The following is a 14,186-nucleotide window of genomic DNA, read 5'->3' on the forward strand; positions in this document are numbered from 1 at the left end:
GCCTGAAATGAGATTGAGACTGTCCAAATACCTTTGAAATAGAACACAAAGATAACAGAGAGCATAGCATCTCACCAGTCTGGGCTGGATTCAAAACTCGAGTGCAAGAAAATATAGGGGCCTAAATTCTCTGAGTCTATAGTGGTAATCACCAACTGCCAGCCTGTATAGGAAAGTTACAGCACCCCACAATTTGCTAAAATGGACTGTGACAGACAACTTATCTTGTCACCTGCGCAGATTCAGCAAACAGAAAGGGGGGTGGTGGGGGGTGTCAGTGGACAAACTGTTAGAAAAAGACTCAGTCACAGAGAAACTATATTTGTAATGATCCAAGATTACAGACAGAAGCAACATTCTATGGGGGTTTTGTGCTGTATGCTAAGATGTTTAAAAATAAAACCTCCAGCTTTTATTCAATAATCTCTCAGCCCATATTCATCAGCATCATAAATAAGCACTTCATGTTTACTCCATTACTGCCCTAAATGCCCATGCAAGCCTAGTATGTGTACATCAGTTAATTTAAAAGCAAAATACTGCAGATGCTGGAAATCTGAGATAAAAACAGAAAATTCTGGAAATATTCAGGAGGTCATGCAGCATCAGTGGAGAGAGAAGCAGAGTTAATGTTTCAGCTCTGTGACATTTTATCATGTTCATCAGTTCTGATGAAAGGTCACAGACCTGAAACGTTAACTCTGCTTCTCTCTCCACAGGTGTTGCCGGACATTTTGAGTATTTCCAGCACTTTCAGTTTTTATTACGCCAGCTAATAGTTTGGATACTACAGTGATTAGGTGGAACACACCATCATATCATGCATGTGGCAAAGCAAACCACACCATCACATGATGACACAGCAGACAAAGCATCATTCAGTCATGCCTCCATATCTGGGAAGAAATTGCCTCACCTTCTTTTCAACATCAGCCCACCATCCCTTCCACCGGAGCTAGTCTTCAAATACTTAAAAAAAATTGGAGTGGAGGTAGAAGACCGCAGGTGATCTACAGACCTGTGCAACCTGGATTGTGGCGATTTGCCGTTAGTGTTACCATTTGATACGGTCAGGCTACGTGTCCAGCAAACAGAAGAGACAAAGACAAGTGGCCAGAATCAGAAAATAAAACTTACATTGTCTTTAAAATGTTTAACAAGCAGTAATGTAGATGTTGTAGAATCTTTGCAGTTCTGGAAATGTTCTCAAAATAAGAAGAAAGTGGACCAAAGTGCTAATTAAGAAACATTCATTAACAGTTTGCTAACAGATACAAGAGCTCTTTGCTAATACAATGGAGGCTGCACAAATGGCTTGGCCTAGAAATTTGGCTGTACTAATCCCATAACAGATGCAGAGTACCAGAGGTGCCCTGAGCCTGCACAATTGAATTTGATGTGTAAGGGATACATGTAACTAGTAAGATTCTATCCTCCTCTCAGCTCCCCCTTGCCATCTGGCAGGTTCCTATTATGCTGCAGCTTTTATTGGATGACAGCAGCCTATTTTCCAAGCCAGGTCATTGTGTAGCCTGGGTGCCCCACTGAGCTGTCCTGCCCCGCAACATGACATTAAGATGGAAATGGGAAGGAGGAAACAAGAGTGTTGATAAATAAAAGAGCTGTGGTGGCTTTAAAAAGATTAGTCGGAGTAAAACTGAAACCAGCCCACAAAAATTACTCGATAGAAGCTTTTAACATTTACTTTATCCCTTCGCAATAGTCTGCTCTCCAAACTCTCCGACTTCAGTCACAAGGAAGAGAGTCCAGGCTACATTTTTCTCCACAGCCATCAGGAGAAACAATATAAAATCCGCTGCTGGGTAAGCTGTTTTCCCCTCCTCTCAAACAGAATCCTTCATCCCTGCTTAACATCTCACCAAACTGGAGTGGGAACCAGAGGCTGCTCTGAAATTCAATGTTCTACTAACTGACCCACAAGTCTATTTCACCGCTAGATTTTTAGATGGATACTAAAGGGGATTTCATTAGAAATGTACATTTCATATCACTGCTCAATATTCCAAACTCTAACTATAACTGCAGCCAGTTCCATCCAGGCACTGTATGATGGCCTCTCTACCACTGTATTAAATACAGTTAAGTGTGCCATGGATCCTAATTTCATTCCAATTCAAGTGCATGTTAACATTCCTTCTCCATCAACAATATACATTTATATAGTGACTTTAGCACACAAAGCATCCCAAGGCATGCAACAGTTTAATGGTAAGAGGAATGGAATGCTAAGCCAAGGGGCAGGTTCAGAAGGGTTTGAAGCCTTGAGCTAAAGATTTATTTTTATAAAAGGAGAAAAATGTGGAGAGTTGGAGGGGTTTGGGGAGGGAGCAGCAAAACATAAGCATGTAGGTTGCTGAAAGCTCTGCAACTAACAGCGGGATGGAGGGATAAACAGGAAAAGGGGGTCAGTGTAGGTTCTAGGATGAAAGTGTAGGATGAGTGGTGCTGAGTGCAGGACAGCATACGGATAATTGCACTTTGGAACATTGGAGGTTATGAAGGATGGATGAAGAAAAAAATAGCAAAAATGACCTTATAATTATCCAGTCTGAATGTGATAAAAGTATGGATTAGAGCTTCAGCAGCAGTGGAGTTAAGGTAGAGGCGAGCAATGTTGTAGAGGCAGAGGTAAGTAGTCTTGGTGCTGGAGAGGATACAGGGCTTGAAGATCAGCTCAGGATCAAGCAGGATGTCAAAGTTGTGCATTCTCTTGTTGAAGTTGAATGTGAAAGTCGGGGGGGGGGGGGGGGCAGCCATTGAAATCACTGTCAAGGCAGTAGAACTAATGGCGAAGAGTGAAAACTTCTGTCTTCCTTGATGTTCACTAATATCCTTCAGGGAAGGAAATCTGCTGTCCTTACCTGGTCTGGCCTACATGTGACTCCAGACCCACAGCAATGTGGTTGACTCTTAAATGCCCTCTGAAATGGCCTAGCAAGCCACTCAGTTGTATCTAAGTGCTACGAAGTCAATAAAACAGAATGAAACCGGAACCTAGGCACCGGAAACAACAACAGCAAACCATCCCTATCAACCCTGCAAAGTCCTCCTTACTAACATCTGGGGGCTTGTGCCAAAGTTGGGAGAGCTGTCCCACAGACTAGTCAAGCAACAGCCTGAAATAGTCATACGCACAGAATCATACCTTACAGACAATGTCCCAGACACTGTCGTCACCATCCCCGGGTATGCCCTGTCCCACCGGCAGGACAGACCCACCAGAGGTGGTGGCACAGTGGTATACAGTAGGGAGGGAGTTGCCCTGGGAGTCCTCAAAGTCGACTCCAGACCCCATGAAGTCTCATGGCATCAGGTCAAACATGGGCAAGGAAACCTGCTGCTGATTACCACTTACCGCCCTCCCTCAGCTGATGAGTCAGTACTCCTCCATGTTGAAGACGACTTGGAGAAAGCACTGAGGGTGGCAAGGGAGCAGAATATACTCTAGGTGGGGGACTTCAATGTCCATCACCAAGAGTGGCTCGATAGCACCAATACTGACTGAGCCCTAAAGGACATAGCTGCTAGACTGGGTCTGCGGCAGGTGATGAGGGAACCAACAAGAGGGAAAAACATACTTGACCTCGTCCTCACCAATCTGCCTGCTGCAGATGCATCTGTATCTGTCCATGACAGTATTGGTAGGAGTGACCACTGCACATCTTATGGAGATGAAGTCCCGCCTTCACATAGAGGATACCCTCCATCGTGTTGTGTGGCACTAACACCGTGCTAAATGGAATAGATTTAGAACAGATCTAGCAATGCAAAACTGGGCATCCAAGAGGCGCTGTGGGCCATCAGCAGCAGCAGAATTGTACTCAACCACAACCTGTAGCTTCATGGCCTGGCATATTCCCCACTCTATCGTTACCATCAAGCCAGGAGACCAACCCTGGTTCAATGAAGAGTGCAGGAGGGCATGCCAGGAGCAGCACCAGACATACCTCCAAATAAGGTGTCAACCTGGTGAAGCTACAACCCAGGACTACTTGCGTGCCAAACTGTGTAAGCAGCGTGCGATAGACCGAGCTAAGCGATCCCATAACCAACGGATCAGATCTAAGCTCCGCAGTCCTGCCGCATCCAGCCATGAATGGTGGTGGACAATTAAACAACTAACAGGAGGATAATAATAAACGCAAAATACTGCAGATGCTGGAAACCTGAAATATAAACTAGGCCGCAGCTGGAGTACTGCATACAGTTCTGGTCACCACACTACAGGAAGGATGTAATTGCAATGGAGAGGGTGCAGAGGAGATTCACCAGGCTGTTGCCTGGGCTGGAGCATTTCAGCTATGAAGAGAGACTGGATCGGTTGGGGTTGTTTTCCTTGAAGCGAAGAAGGCTAATGGCGGACCTGATTGAGATATATAAAATTATTAGGGGCATTGATAGTATAGATAGGAAGAAACTTTTTTCCCTTAGCAGAGAGGTCAATAACTAGGGGGCATAGATTTAAGGTAAGGGGCAGGAGGTTTAGAGGGGAGTTGAGGAAAAACTTTTCACCCAGAGGGTGGCTGGAATCTGAAACACACTGCCTGAAGGGGTGGTAGAGGGAGGAACACTCATGACATTTAGATAAGCACTTGAAATGCCAGCAAGGCTACGAACCAAGTGTTGGGAAGTGGTATTAGTTTTGGACAGGTGCTTGATGGTTGGCGCAGACACGTTGGGCCGAAGGGCCTGTTTCTGTGCTGTGAAACTCTATGACTCTAAATGCTGGAAATACTCAGCAAGTCTGGCAGCATCTGTGAAGAAAGAAGCAGAGTTAATGTTTCGGTCAGTGACCCTTCATCAGAGGGGTTCATCAAGTTCTGATGAAAGGTCACAGACCTGAAACGTTAACTCTGCTTCTCTCTCCACAGATGATGCCAGACCTGTTGAGTATTTCCAGCATTTCTTGTTTTTATAACTAGCTGGAGGAGGTGGCTCCACAAATATCCCCATCCTCAATGATGGGGGAGCCCAGCACATCAATGCGAAAGATAAGGCTGATGCATTTGCAACAATCTTCATCCAGAAGTGCCGAGTGGATGATCCATTTCTGCCTCCTCCTGAAGTTCCCAGCATCACAGATGCCAGACTTCAGCCAATTCGATTCACTCCGCATGATATCAAGAAATGACTGAAGGCACTGGATACTGCAAAAGCTATGGGCCCTGACAATATTCTGCCAATCGTACTGAAGGCCTGTGCTCTGGAACCTGCCACACCCCTAGCCAGGCTGTTGCAGTATGACTACAAAACTGGCATCTACCTGGCAATGTGGAAAATTGCCCAGGTTCGTCCTGTACACAAAAAGCTGGACAAGTCCAACCCGGCCAATTAACCCCCCATCAGTCTACTCTCAATCGGTAAAGTGATGGAAGGTGTCATCAACGGTGCCATCAAGCGGCACTTGTTTAGCAATAACCTGCTCAGTGACGCTCAGTTTGGGTTCCTCCAGAGCCACTCAGCTCCTGACCTCATTACAGCCTTGGTTCAAACATTGTCAAAAAAGCTGAATTCAAGAGGTGAGGTGAGAGTGACTGCCCTTGATATCAAGGCAGCATTTGACCGAGTATGGCATCAAGGAGCCCTAGCAAAACTGAAGTCAATGGGAATCAGGGGGAAAACTCTCCGCTGGTTGGAGCCATACCTAGCACAAAGGAAGATGGTTGTGGTTGTTGGATGTCAATTATCTCAGCTCTGGGACCTCACTGCAGGAGTTCCTCAGGGTAGTTTCCGAGGCCCAACCATCTTCAGCTGCTTCATCAATGACCTTCCTTCAATCATAAGGTCAGAAGTGGGGATGTTCGCTGATGATTGCACAATGTTCAGCACCATTCGTGACTCCTCAGATATTGAAGCAGTCCGTGTAGAAATGCAGTAAGAGCTGGACAATATCCAGGCTTAGTCTGATAAGGGGCAAGTAACATTCGCTCCACACAAGTGCCAGGCATGACCATCTCCAACAAGAGAGAATCTAATCATCTCCCCTTGACATTCAATGGCATTACAATCGCTGAATCCCCTACTATCAACAACCTAGGGGTTACCATTGACCAGAAACTGAACTGGAGTAGCCACATAAATACCGTGGCTACAAGAGCAGGTCAGAGGCTAGGAATCCTGAGGCGAGTAACTCACTTCCTGACTCCCCAAAGCCTGTCCACCATCTACAAGGCACAAGTCAGGAGTGTGATGGAATACTCTTCACTTGCCTGGATGGGAGCAGCTCCAACAACACTCAAGAAGCTCGACACCATCCAGGACAAAGCAGCCCACTTGATTGGCACCCCATTCACAAACATTCACTCCCTCCACCACCGATGCACAGTGGCAACAGCGTGTAACATCTACAAGATGCACTGCAGCAACGCACCAAGGCTCCTTAGACAGCACCTCCCAAACCCGCGATCTCTACCAACCTGAAGGACAAGGACAGCAAATGCACCAGAGCACCATGACCTGCAAGTTCCCCTCCAAGCCACACACCATCCTGACTTGGAACTATATCGCCATTGCTTCACTGTCACTGGGTCAAAATCCTGGAACTCCCTTCCTAACAGGACTGTGGGTGTCCCTATCCCACATGGACTGCAGCAGTTCAAGAAGGCAGCTCACCACCACCTTCTCAAGGGCAATTAGGGACGGGCAATAAATGCTGGCCTGGCCAGTGACACCCACATCCCACGAATGAATTAAAAAAAAGTTCAGCTGTCGGAAGTTTTAACTCATGCAAGAATTGTTGGACATGCTGGCCGACAACATACATATGAAAGCATATATCGGCATTGAAGAAAGGAGAAGGCCAAGTTGGGGGACAAAGGACAGATCCCTGCAGGCCTCTTGAGTTGACAGGACAAGGAAAGGAAGAGAAGTCATTGCTAGAAATGCACTGGCTGTGTTCAGGTAGGTAGGAATGGAACCACACAAGGACAATTGCACAGAACTGGACAACAGAGGAGTGTATGATCAACTATACCAAATATTTGGCAAATAAAGATCACAAAGGTTAGCAAGGATCAGCCACCAAAGCCAAAGTCACACAGCACATCATTCATGCATTTGTTTAGTTATTCCTACTGCCTTCAACAGAGAGTTTGTCACAAAAAAACTAAACCTCAGATTTTTTTTTTTTAAAAAGCACATTACTATCTCAAAAATGTTTACTTCAATGAGTGTTGATGCCTCATGACAGTCAGCTTTTAATAGGCCTAAGTTTGTTTAAGGCACACGTGAATTGCCCATCATATCCCTCAAAGTGTGCTGCAGAACTGGAGGTAGACCTACAGAAAGCCAGGAACTGAACAGCTCACTCTGTCCATCTTCACTGAAGGTTCCAGTTGGAGGCAAGGAGCCTTGCAGCGGAAACGGAAATAAAATACTTTGAGAAGATTTCAAGATTTTGTTCAATCAGTTTTAAAATATAGCTTAGGCTGGTACATCATAGAGTATACACTTTATGAACAGATAACTTAATGTACACAATAAAAACAGCTCTTTTAGTTTGGAATTGTCACTTTCATAAAAGACAAGATCTCAAAACGAAATGATTATAAAGATATGGATGTTGTCTGTAAAGTAACCCAAATCTTACTTTTGTTTGTGTGGCGTGTCTGTGCTCACTGAGTGATACCTCATCAGTTTTGGCTTAGGAAAGGATGGAGTCTCCTCCAGCGTCTGCTGTGGCTGTTCAACACTGGAAGGCATGTAACTGAAGGTATTGGCTCGCCGTCTAAATACTGGTTGAGTTGAATCAATGCTGTTATCTAGGTCTTGGAACAAATCTCCTGTGGAACCATGAGACTTCACAGGACTAATAGAAGGTGCCTGGTCATCACTTTCATCCAAACACGCATTCTGTGTGGACACAACAGTAATTAATTTCAATTAATAAAAGGCCATCATTCAGCAGCCTCTTCTTTGGCACACTCCTCTTTCACTTAAAAAAATGCATTTAAATATTTTTCTTTTTCAAGTGATTTTGATTACTTTTTCTTTCAGTTCCCCTTAGCGCCCCCTCTGAACCACATATCCGCCTCCAGCTAGGACAGCACTTGTCTGGGGCTCTGTACTCTCCACAACCATCATTTCTCTCTTGTTACTGGAGGTGGGAATAAAACTCCAATGCAAAATAAGAAAATGCTTATTGTCCAAATAAATAATGATTAGCTAACACAGCTGCATCATCAGAGACCATACATTTTAAAGCCACAGAAAGGCATTTTCTGAAAACAACTCTTCCTAATAAAGAAATAAAACTGCATTCTCTCATTTTTCATTGAAAGGAATCTTGGCTGCATGTTTAATTGGGGCATGCAAAGTAATGTTAGGTTAATGGCTGAAAAATGTTGCTGTTGGATGGCATACCATCTCGTGGTATGGCAATAAACTGTAGAATTCTCGCAAATAAGGCAAGCCAAAGACGAAAACACACTAAGGACTTCGATCTCAAACTTTTGGATAAAGCACTGATTAAAATCAGAACATTCTTGTGCCCTTAACTCATCGCCTTAAATTAACCACCACTAAGCAGTATGATATACTTGGACCCACCAGTCTTCACTTCAATCCAGCATTACACATTTTTAAACTGTTACCACCAGATAACGTATGCTTGAAAGGACACAATGCATATTTATGTGTTGCAGATTGACACACTCCAAGGTCCAGGACTATGTGCTGATGGACACACTAAAACTTGGGCAGCTGCTACAAAGGCTCAATGGGGAAGGATCACAGTCTAAGGCCCTCCCGCCATAGTATACCAATGGGCTGAAACCCTTGTAAAACCCCTCTGGCTGTATGTTTGACATGAAATGTATATTTCAAACATAACCTGTAAGTGTAGTGAGGCACCTCAGAGTGTCGCACACTGTGTTGAAAGAAATGAAACAGTATTGCACTTTATTATGTTAAATTTGAACTGTTATGTAATGTACTTCTACAAAAATTTTTGGGGGGGAAACAATGTATATATTTATGCTGTTTGGTGTTTTTCCAAGTTCAAGTGGACATTATGTAACAATATATGACATCTGCTATTTATGTCACATACTCCTTATTTGGGCATCATTACTGTAACACAAAGTCACTCCTGCATCTATACATTTCCACCATAAGGTGGAGCTTCATAAGCGCCAGACACTAGACTCTTCAACAGCAATAGTCAAACTCCCTCACTGTCAACATTCCAAACCTTCCTCCTGGATGATGGCAATTCTGCAAAAAAAATTCCGCTCACCAGTTTCCCCTTCTTTTGTTTCAGTTCTCTTGCCTTTTCTGTGAGTGTGTTTTTCATTAGAGATTTATTCTGTAGGATGTTCCTACCACTGCCACACCTGTATGCCAATACCACTAGACACCGTTTCATAAGCTCCTGAAGCTGCAGATCTCCACACCAATACTAAGCATCAATGTACTGAGGAGAATCTGCTTTGTTATGACTTTCCATGGGCAATGCCACAGGAGTGTCACTATAGGTATATTTCACCAATACACTTAACTAAAACCCAAGGGCAATCATTATCCTAATCTCATTAAAAAATATTGACTCTAATTATTAAAGTTAACAGCTCTGCAAAGTTTACATTTTAGTAGACTTTAAAAATATTGTAACACAGGCCCACAAAGTAAAATGCAGGATCAAAGCAGATCCCTGTCTTGCTTCAAAGCACTAAATTTCAATTATATATTTTCCATGTGAAATTTTTGATAAGTCAACACATTGTGAATTTAAAACAGAACTGTTGGCTACCTTCTGAAAAGAATCGCTGTCATTGTAAGCGGAAAGTGAAACAAAATGGGATAGAGTTGGATTTTGGGCTAAGTGGCTTTCAGTGAGGCACATTAACAAGTTAATTGCACCTACAATTCCCTTATGATTTTCATAATGTTAATACAAGTGAACCTGCAACATCTTTTGATTCTAAGTTATTTGACATGTAAGTCAGTATTAAAAGCCATCAACTCATCAGAAGCCCAATATTGTTTAGAATGTGATCTACCAGAAGGATAAAATTGATTACAACAACTTGCATTTATATAGTGCCTTTAATGCAGTGAGATGGCCCAAGGAGCTTCAAAGGAGTGTTATCAGACAATGAGCCACATAAGGAGATACTGGCTGGAATTCCATGTTGCGGTGGTGGCCCTGCCCACCAGCTAAAAAGCCAGGGGACAGTCTGTCTCCGCCGGGCCTGGAAGCCACGCTGCAATTTTGCCTGGCCCAGGCCCTTAATTGGCCTCGGTTGGGACTTCCACCCCTCTGAGGCAGGAAGTCCTGCCTCCAAGAGCTGTCAGCCAATCAGAGGGCCAGCAGCACCACCGGGAACAGTGGCCGCTGCTGGGACTGCACCCAGCAAGAAGAGGATGATGGATGTCACCCTACAAGAAGGTAAATGGGGTTTGGGCTTCGCCGGGGCTTGTCGGCTGGGCTCTGGTAAGGTGGGTGAGAGTTGCAGAGCAGAGTAGAGGGCTAGTTTTAATGGGGGTGGCCCGTGTTGCTGGGGGGCCCTCTGTGGGGCACAGAATACCCAATCAGGCGGGCCACCCTCCCAGCCCGCAAGGAGGCCGCCAGGTAATACTGGACAGCCTCCTCAGATGCTGAAGTGCCAGTCACACACTGGTAAGTTAAGTAGCAATTAATTGGCCACTTAAGGGCCTCAATTGGCTTAGGGTAGACAGGCATTTGCCACCTCTCCCATTGCTGGAAAAATAGCAGCGGAGGCGGGTAGGTGATGGGCATGGCCTCCCCCTGCCTCCCAGTATGCTACCCAGGGGGGCGTAAAATTCAGGCCTTAGTACAAATGACTGAAATCTTGGTCAAAGAGGTAGGTTTTAAGAAATGTCTTAAAGAAGGAAAAAGAGCTCGAGATGCAGGAGTGTTTTAGGGAGGGAATTCTAAAGCATATAGCCTTGGCAGCTGAAGATATGGCTACCAATGGTGGAGTGATTAAAATGGGGATGTGAAACAGGTGAGAATTGCAGGAGTGCAGATATCGATGGATCGCAGAGCTGCAGGCAATTGCTGAACTTGGGAAGTCAAGGAGATTTGAAAACAAGGATGAGAATTTTTAAATTGAGGTATTGCTTAACTGGGAGCAAACTTAGGCCAGCGAGCACAGGAGTGATAGATGAACAGACGTGGTGTGAGTTAGGATATCGGCAGCAGAATTTTGGATGAGCTCAAGTTTAGGGACGGTAGAAAATGAGAGGCTGGCTAGGTGAGCATTGTAATAATAAAGTCTAGAGGTAGCAAAGGCTCGGATGAGGGTTTCAGTCGCAGATGAGCTGAGGCAGGGTCAGAAGATGGGTGAATTTACAGAGATGGAAAAAGCTATTTTTTGTGATGGAGCGGATGTGTGATCAGAAGGTCATCTCAGGATTACATAGAATGGCAAGTTTGTGAGATCAGGTTCAGCCTCAGCCAGTAGCCAGTGGGAGGGACGGAGTCAATGGCAGGGTAATGGAGTTTATGGTGGAGGTTAAAGACAAAGGCTCCGATCTTTCCATTAATTAGTTGGAGAAAATTTCAGCTCATCCAGTAGTGCATTTCAGATAAGCAGTCTGGCAAATCAGAGGGAGTGGATGGGCAGTGAGAAGTGGTGGTGAAGTAGAGCTGGTTGTCATCATGTGGCATCCGATTTGTGTTTTGGATGATGTTGCAAAGGGGCAGCATGAAGACGAGAAACAGGGTGGGGCCAAGGTTAGCTGCTTGGGGACGCCTGAGATAGCTGTGTAGGTGTGGGAAAGGAGCCACTGGAAGTGATTCTCTGGCTACAATTGGACAGATAAGATCTGAACCAGACTAAGGCAGATCCACCCAGCTAGACTAAGGAGGAGAGGCGTTGGAGGAGAATAGCATGGTCAACTGTGTCAAAGGCTGCAGACAGGTCGAGAAGGACAAGGAGGGACAGTTTACCATTGTCACAGTCATTAAGGATTCCATTTGTGACATTTCAAAGGACTGTTTCAGTGCTGTGGCGGAGCAAAAACCTGTTTGGAGAGGTCCAGACATGGAGTTGCAGGGAAGAAGGGCACAAATGAAATAAAGGGATATGGGGATACTGTGAGAAAAAGGCATTGAAGTGGATGATCAGCCATGATTGTGTTGAATGGCGGAGCAGGCTCGATGGGCTGAATGGCCTATTCCTTCTCCTATGTTCCTATGAATTTGGGAGGCAACAGCATGTTCAAGGACTTTGGAGAGGATAGGAAGGTGGGAGATGGGACAGTATTTTGCAAGGACTGAGGGGTCAGTGGTGGGTTTTACGATGAGGGGATCGTGACAGCAGATTTGAAGGGGAAGAGGGCCCGAGGATGGGAAAACATGAACAATATTAGCGAACATGGGGGTAGGAAGGGAACTTTGGTCATTGACAGTTTAGTGGGAATAAGGTCAAGGAAGCATTAATAACATAATTCCCTAACAAGTGTGAAAGAACTATGTTGAACTGAAATGTTACTGTTCGTAATAATAAAAAGGGCTGTTGGCATTTTTAGCTCCCGTGTTTGAACCATATGTTACCACGTGATGGTGATGAGACAAGACTCCAAGGGGAGATGACCATCCAAATAAGGTTCATAGTCTTGGTTAAAAGATATATCCTGAAAAGGACTATAATTTCAGACACTTTAAAGCATTGATTATCAGTTTTATACCTTCTACTTTTGGTCACCACCCCCTCCCCCATCTCTGTTCCCTTGGCTAAGCTTCCATTTTTCTTACATCTCTCTGAAGTGCTTTGCTGCGTTAATAAATGCAAGTTGTTGTTGATGCTCTGTGCAATATAAGTAACTCTTGTAAATAAATTTACCTACTAGTTTTAGCAAAAACTGACTGGGTTTTCAATCTCTCAATGTATACAAGGGTGGACAGTGGGTAGTACATGCTGTGAATTGTTACAGTACAAGGACTATTGCTAACCAAAGCACTTACTTTAAGTGCAGTCATTATTTTGTGTGATTATTATGCAGCTGTGTTTACACTGTGCCAATATTGATGTCAAACTATCTTCATTAGGGGCTCTGCTATAAGTTTTATTAAAAACTCAAGATATATTGCATTCCTCCTGGAAAATTACTGTATAAATCGTGTTACATTCTAGACAATGTTTCACAATGATGGCGAGCAACACACAGCATGGCAATAAATAAACTGCCAAGTACCCCAAACCCACCTCGTGTAGATTTATGGCAGATAACTCACCTTGGATAGGTTGGAACTTGACAGACTTAAAGTTGTTTTTTCTGACACTGTACTTTCAGCACTTGCTTGGTTTTTGAGCCTAGACCCTCCCTGCAAGGGTGAAATGCAAAGCAATTAGAACAGCCATTCTACATGTCTACAAATCTCTGGAGCAATCTCCATCAGGTTATTTACAACTTCATAAAATCTGTAATTCTGTGCAATGCTCAAAATAACAATTCATGCTATCAGTATGTGGAGATCACCGAGGGCCCATTGTGCTATGCCTGGGAGCAGCACATAGGTTCACACCCCTCCATTCAAGCACTTGATTCTGGCCATCCCATCAGAGGACATGATTGAACAGTAGCAACAAACTCCTCCTCACTTACAGGAAATGGGAAAGCCCCTCTCAAAAGGGTTGCTAAAGAGGGGCAATATTTGAGACTTTCAAGCCGGATCTAGGAAACATCACTATTACCCATGTAACTTCCAGAAATCAATGACAGCATTAAGTAACAACCGTAACCATCCTTGGAAATTGAATGCTCCACTCCAGGCAGAGTTCAAATACCTACTTTAACTCCCATGTGATGTGATGCCTACCAGTGTTGAGCCAGAGTATTGAACAAGAGTACAGCACCCTATGAATGTGGTTGCGTGGTGGGGAAAAGGAAGTAAAAAGCAAGGGAAAATTTAGGAAGTAATACAAAGGACAAGCTATGCTTAGAGTAAATAAATCACCTGGTCCGGATGGCTTACATCCCAGGTTGCACCAGGAAGTGAGGGTGGAGATAGCTTGCCATAATCTTCCATGGACACAGGGAAGATGCCAGAGGATTGGAGAGAGGCAAAAGAGACATCATTATTCAAGAAACGGAGTAAGGACAGTCCTAGCAACTACAGGCCAGTTAGTTTATCAGTGGTGGATAAGGTTTTAGAAACAATAATCGGGGGTGGGGGGGGGAAAGTCACTTAGAGAGAG

The 14,186-nt window shown here is 44.4% G+C and overlaps 1 protein-coding gene across 4 annotated transcripts in view; it reads right to left on the reverse strand.

The window, feature by feature from the left end:
* The window catches only part of tbc1d1 (TBC1 (tre-2/USP6, BUB2, cdc16) domain family, member 1), a 329,569-nt gene that overhangs the window by 138,322 nt on the left and 177,061 nt on the right, over positions 1–14,186 (reverse strand). For all 4 annotated transcript variants that reach the window (XM_068036947.1, XM_068036966.1, XM_068036956.1 and 1 more), the window contains exons 9-10: positions 13,223–13,312; positions 7,610–7,872 (exon numbers count right to left, since the gene is read on the reverse strand). In XM_068036947.1, coding sequence (XP_067893048.1) covers positions 7,610–7,872; positions 13,223–13,312 — 353 coding nt within the window. The remainder of the gene's footprint in view (positions 1–7,609; positions 7,873–13,222; positions 13,313–14,186) is intronic.

This window comes from Heterodontus francisci, chromosome 1 (genome assembly GCF_036365525.1).
Source record: "Heterodontus francisci isolate sHetFra1 chromosome 1, sHetFra1.hap1, whole genome shotgun sequence".
Taxonomy (NCBI): domain Eukaryota; kingdom Metazoa; phylum Chordata; class Chondrichthyes; order Heterodontiformes; family Heterodontidae; genus Heterodontus; species Heterodontus francisci.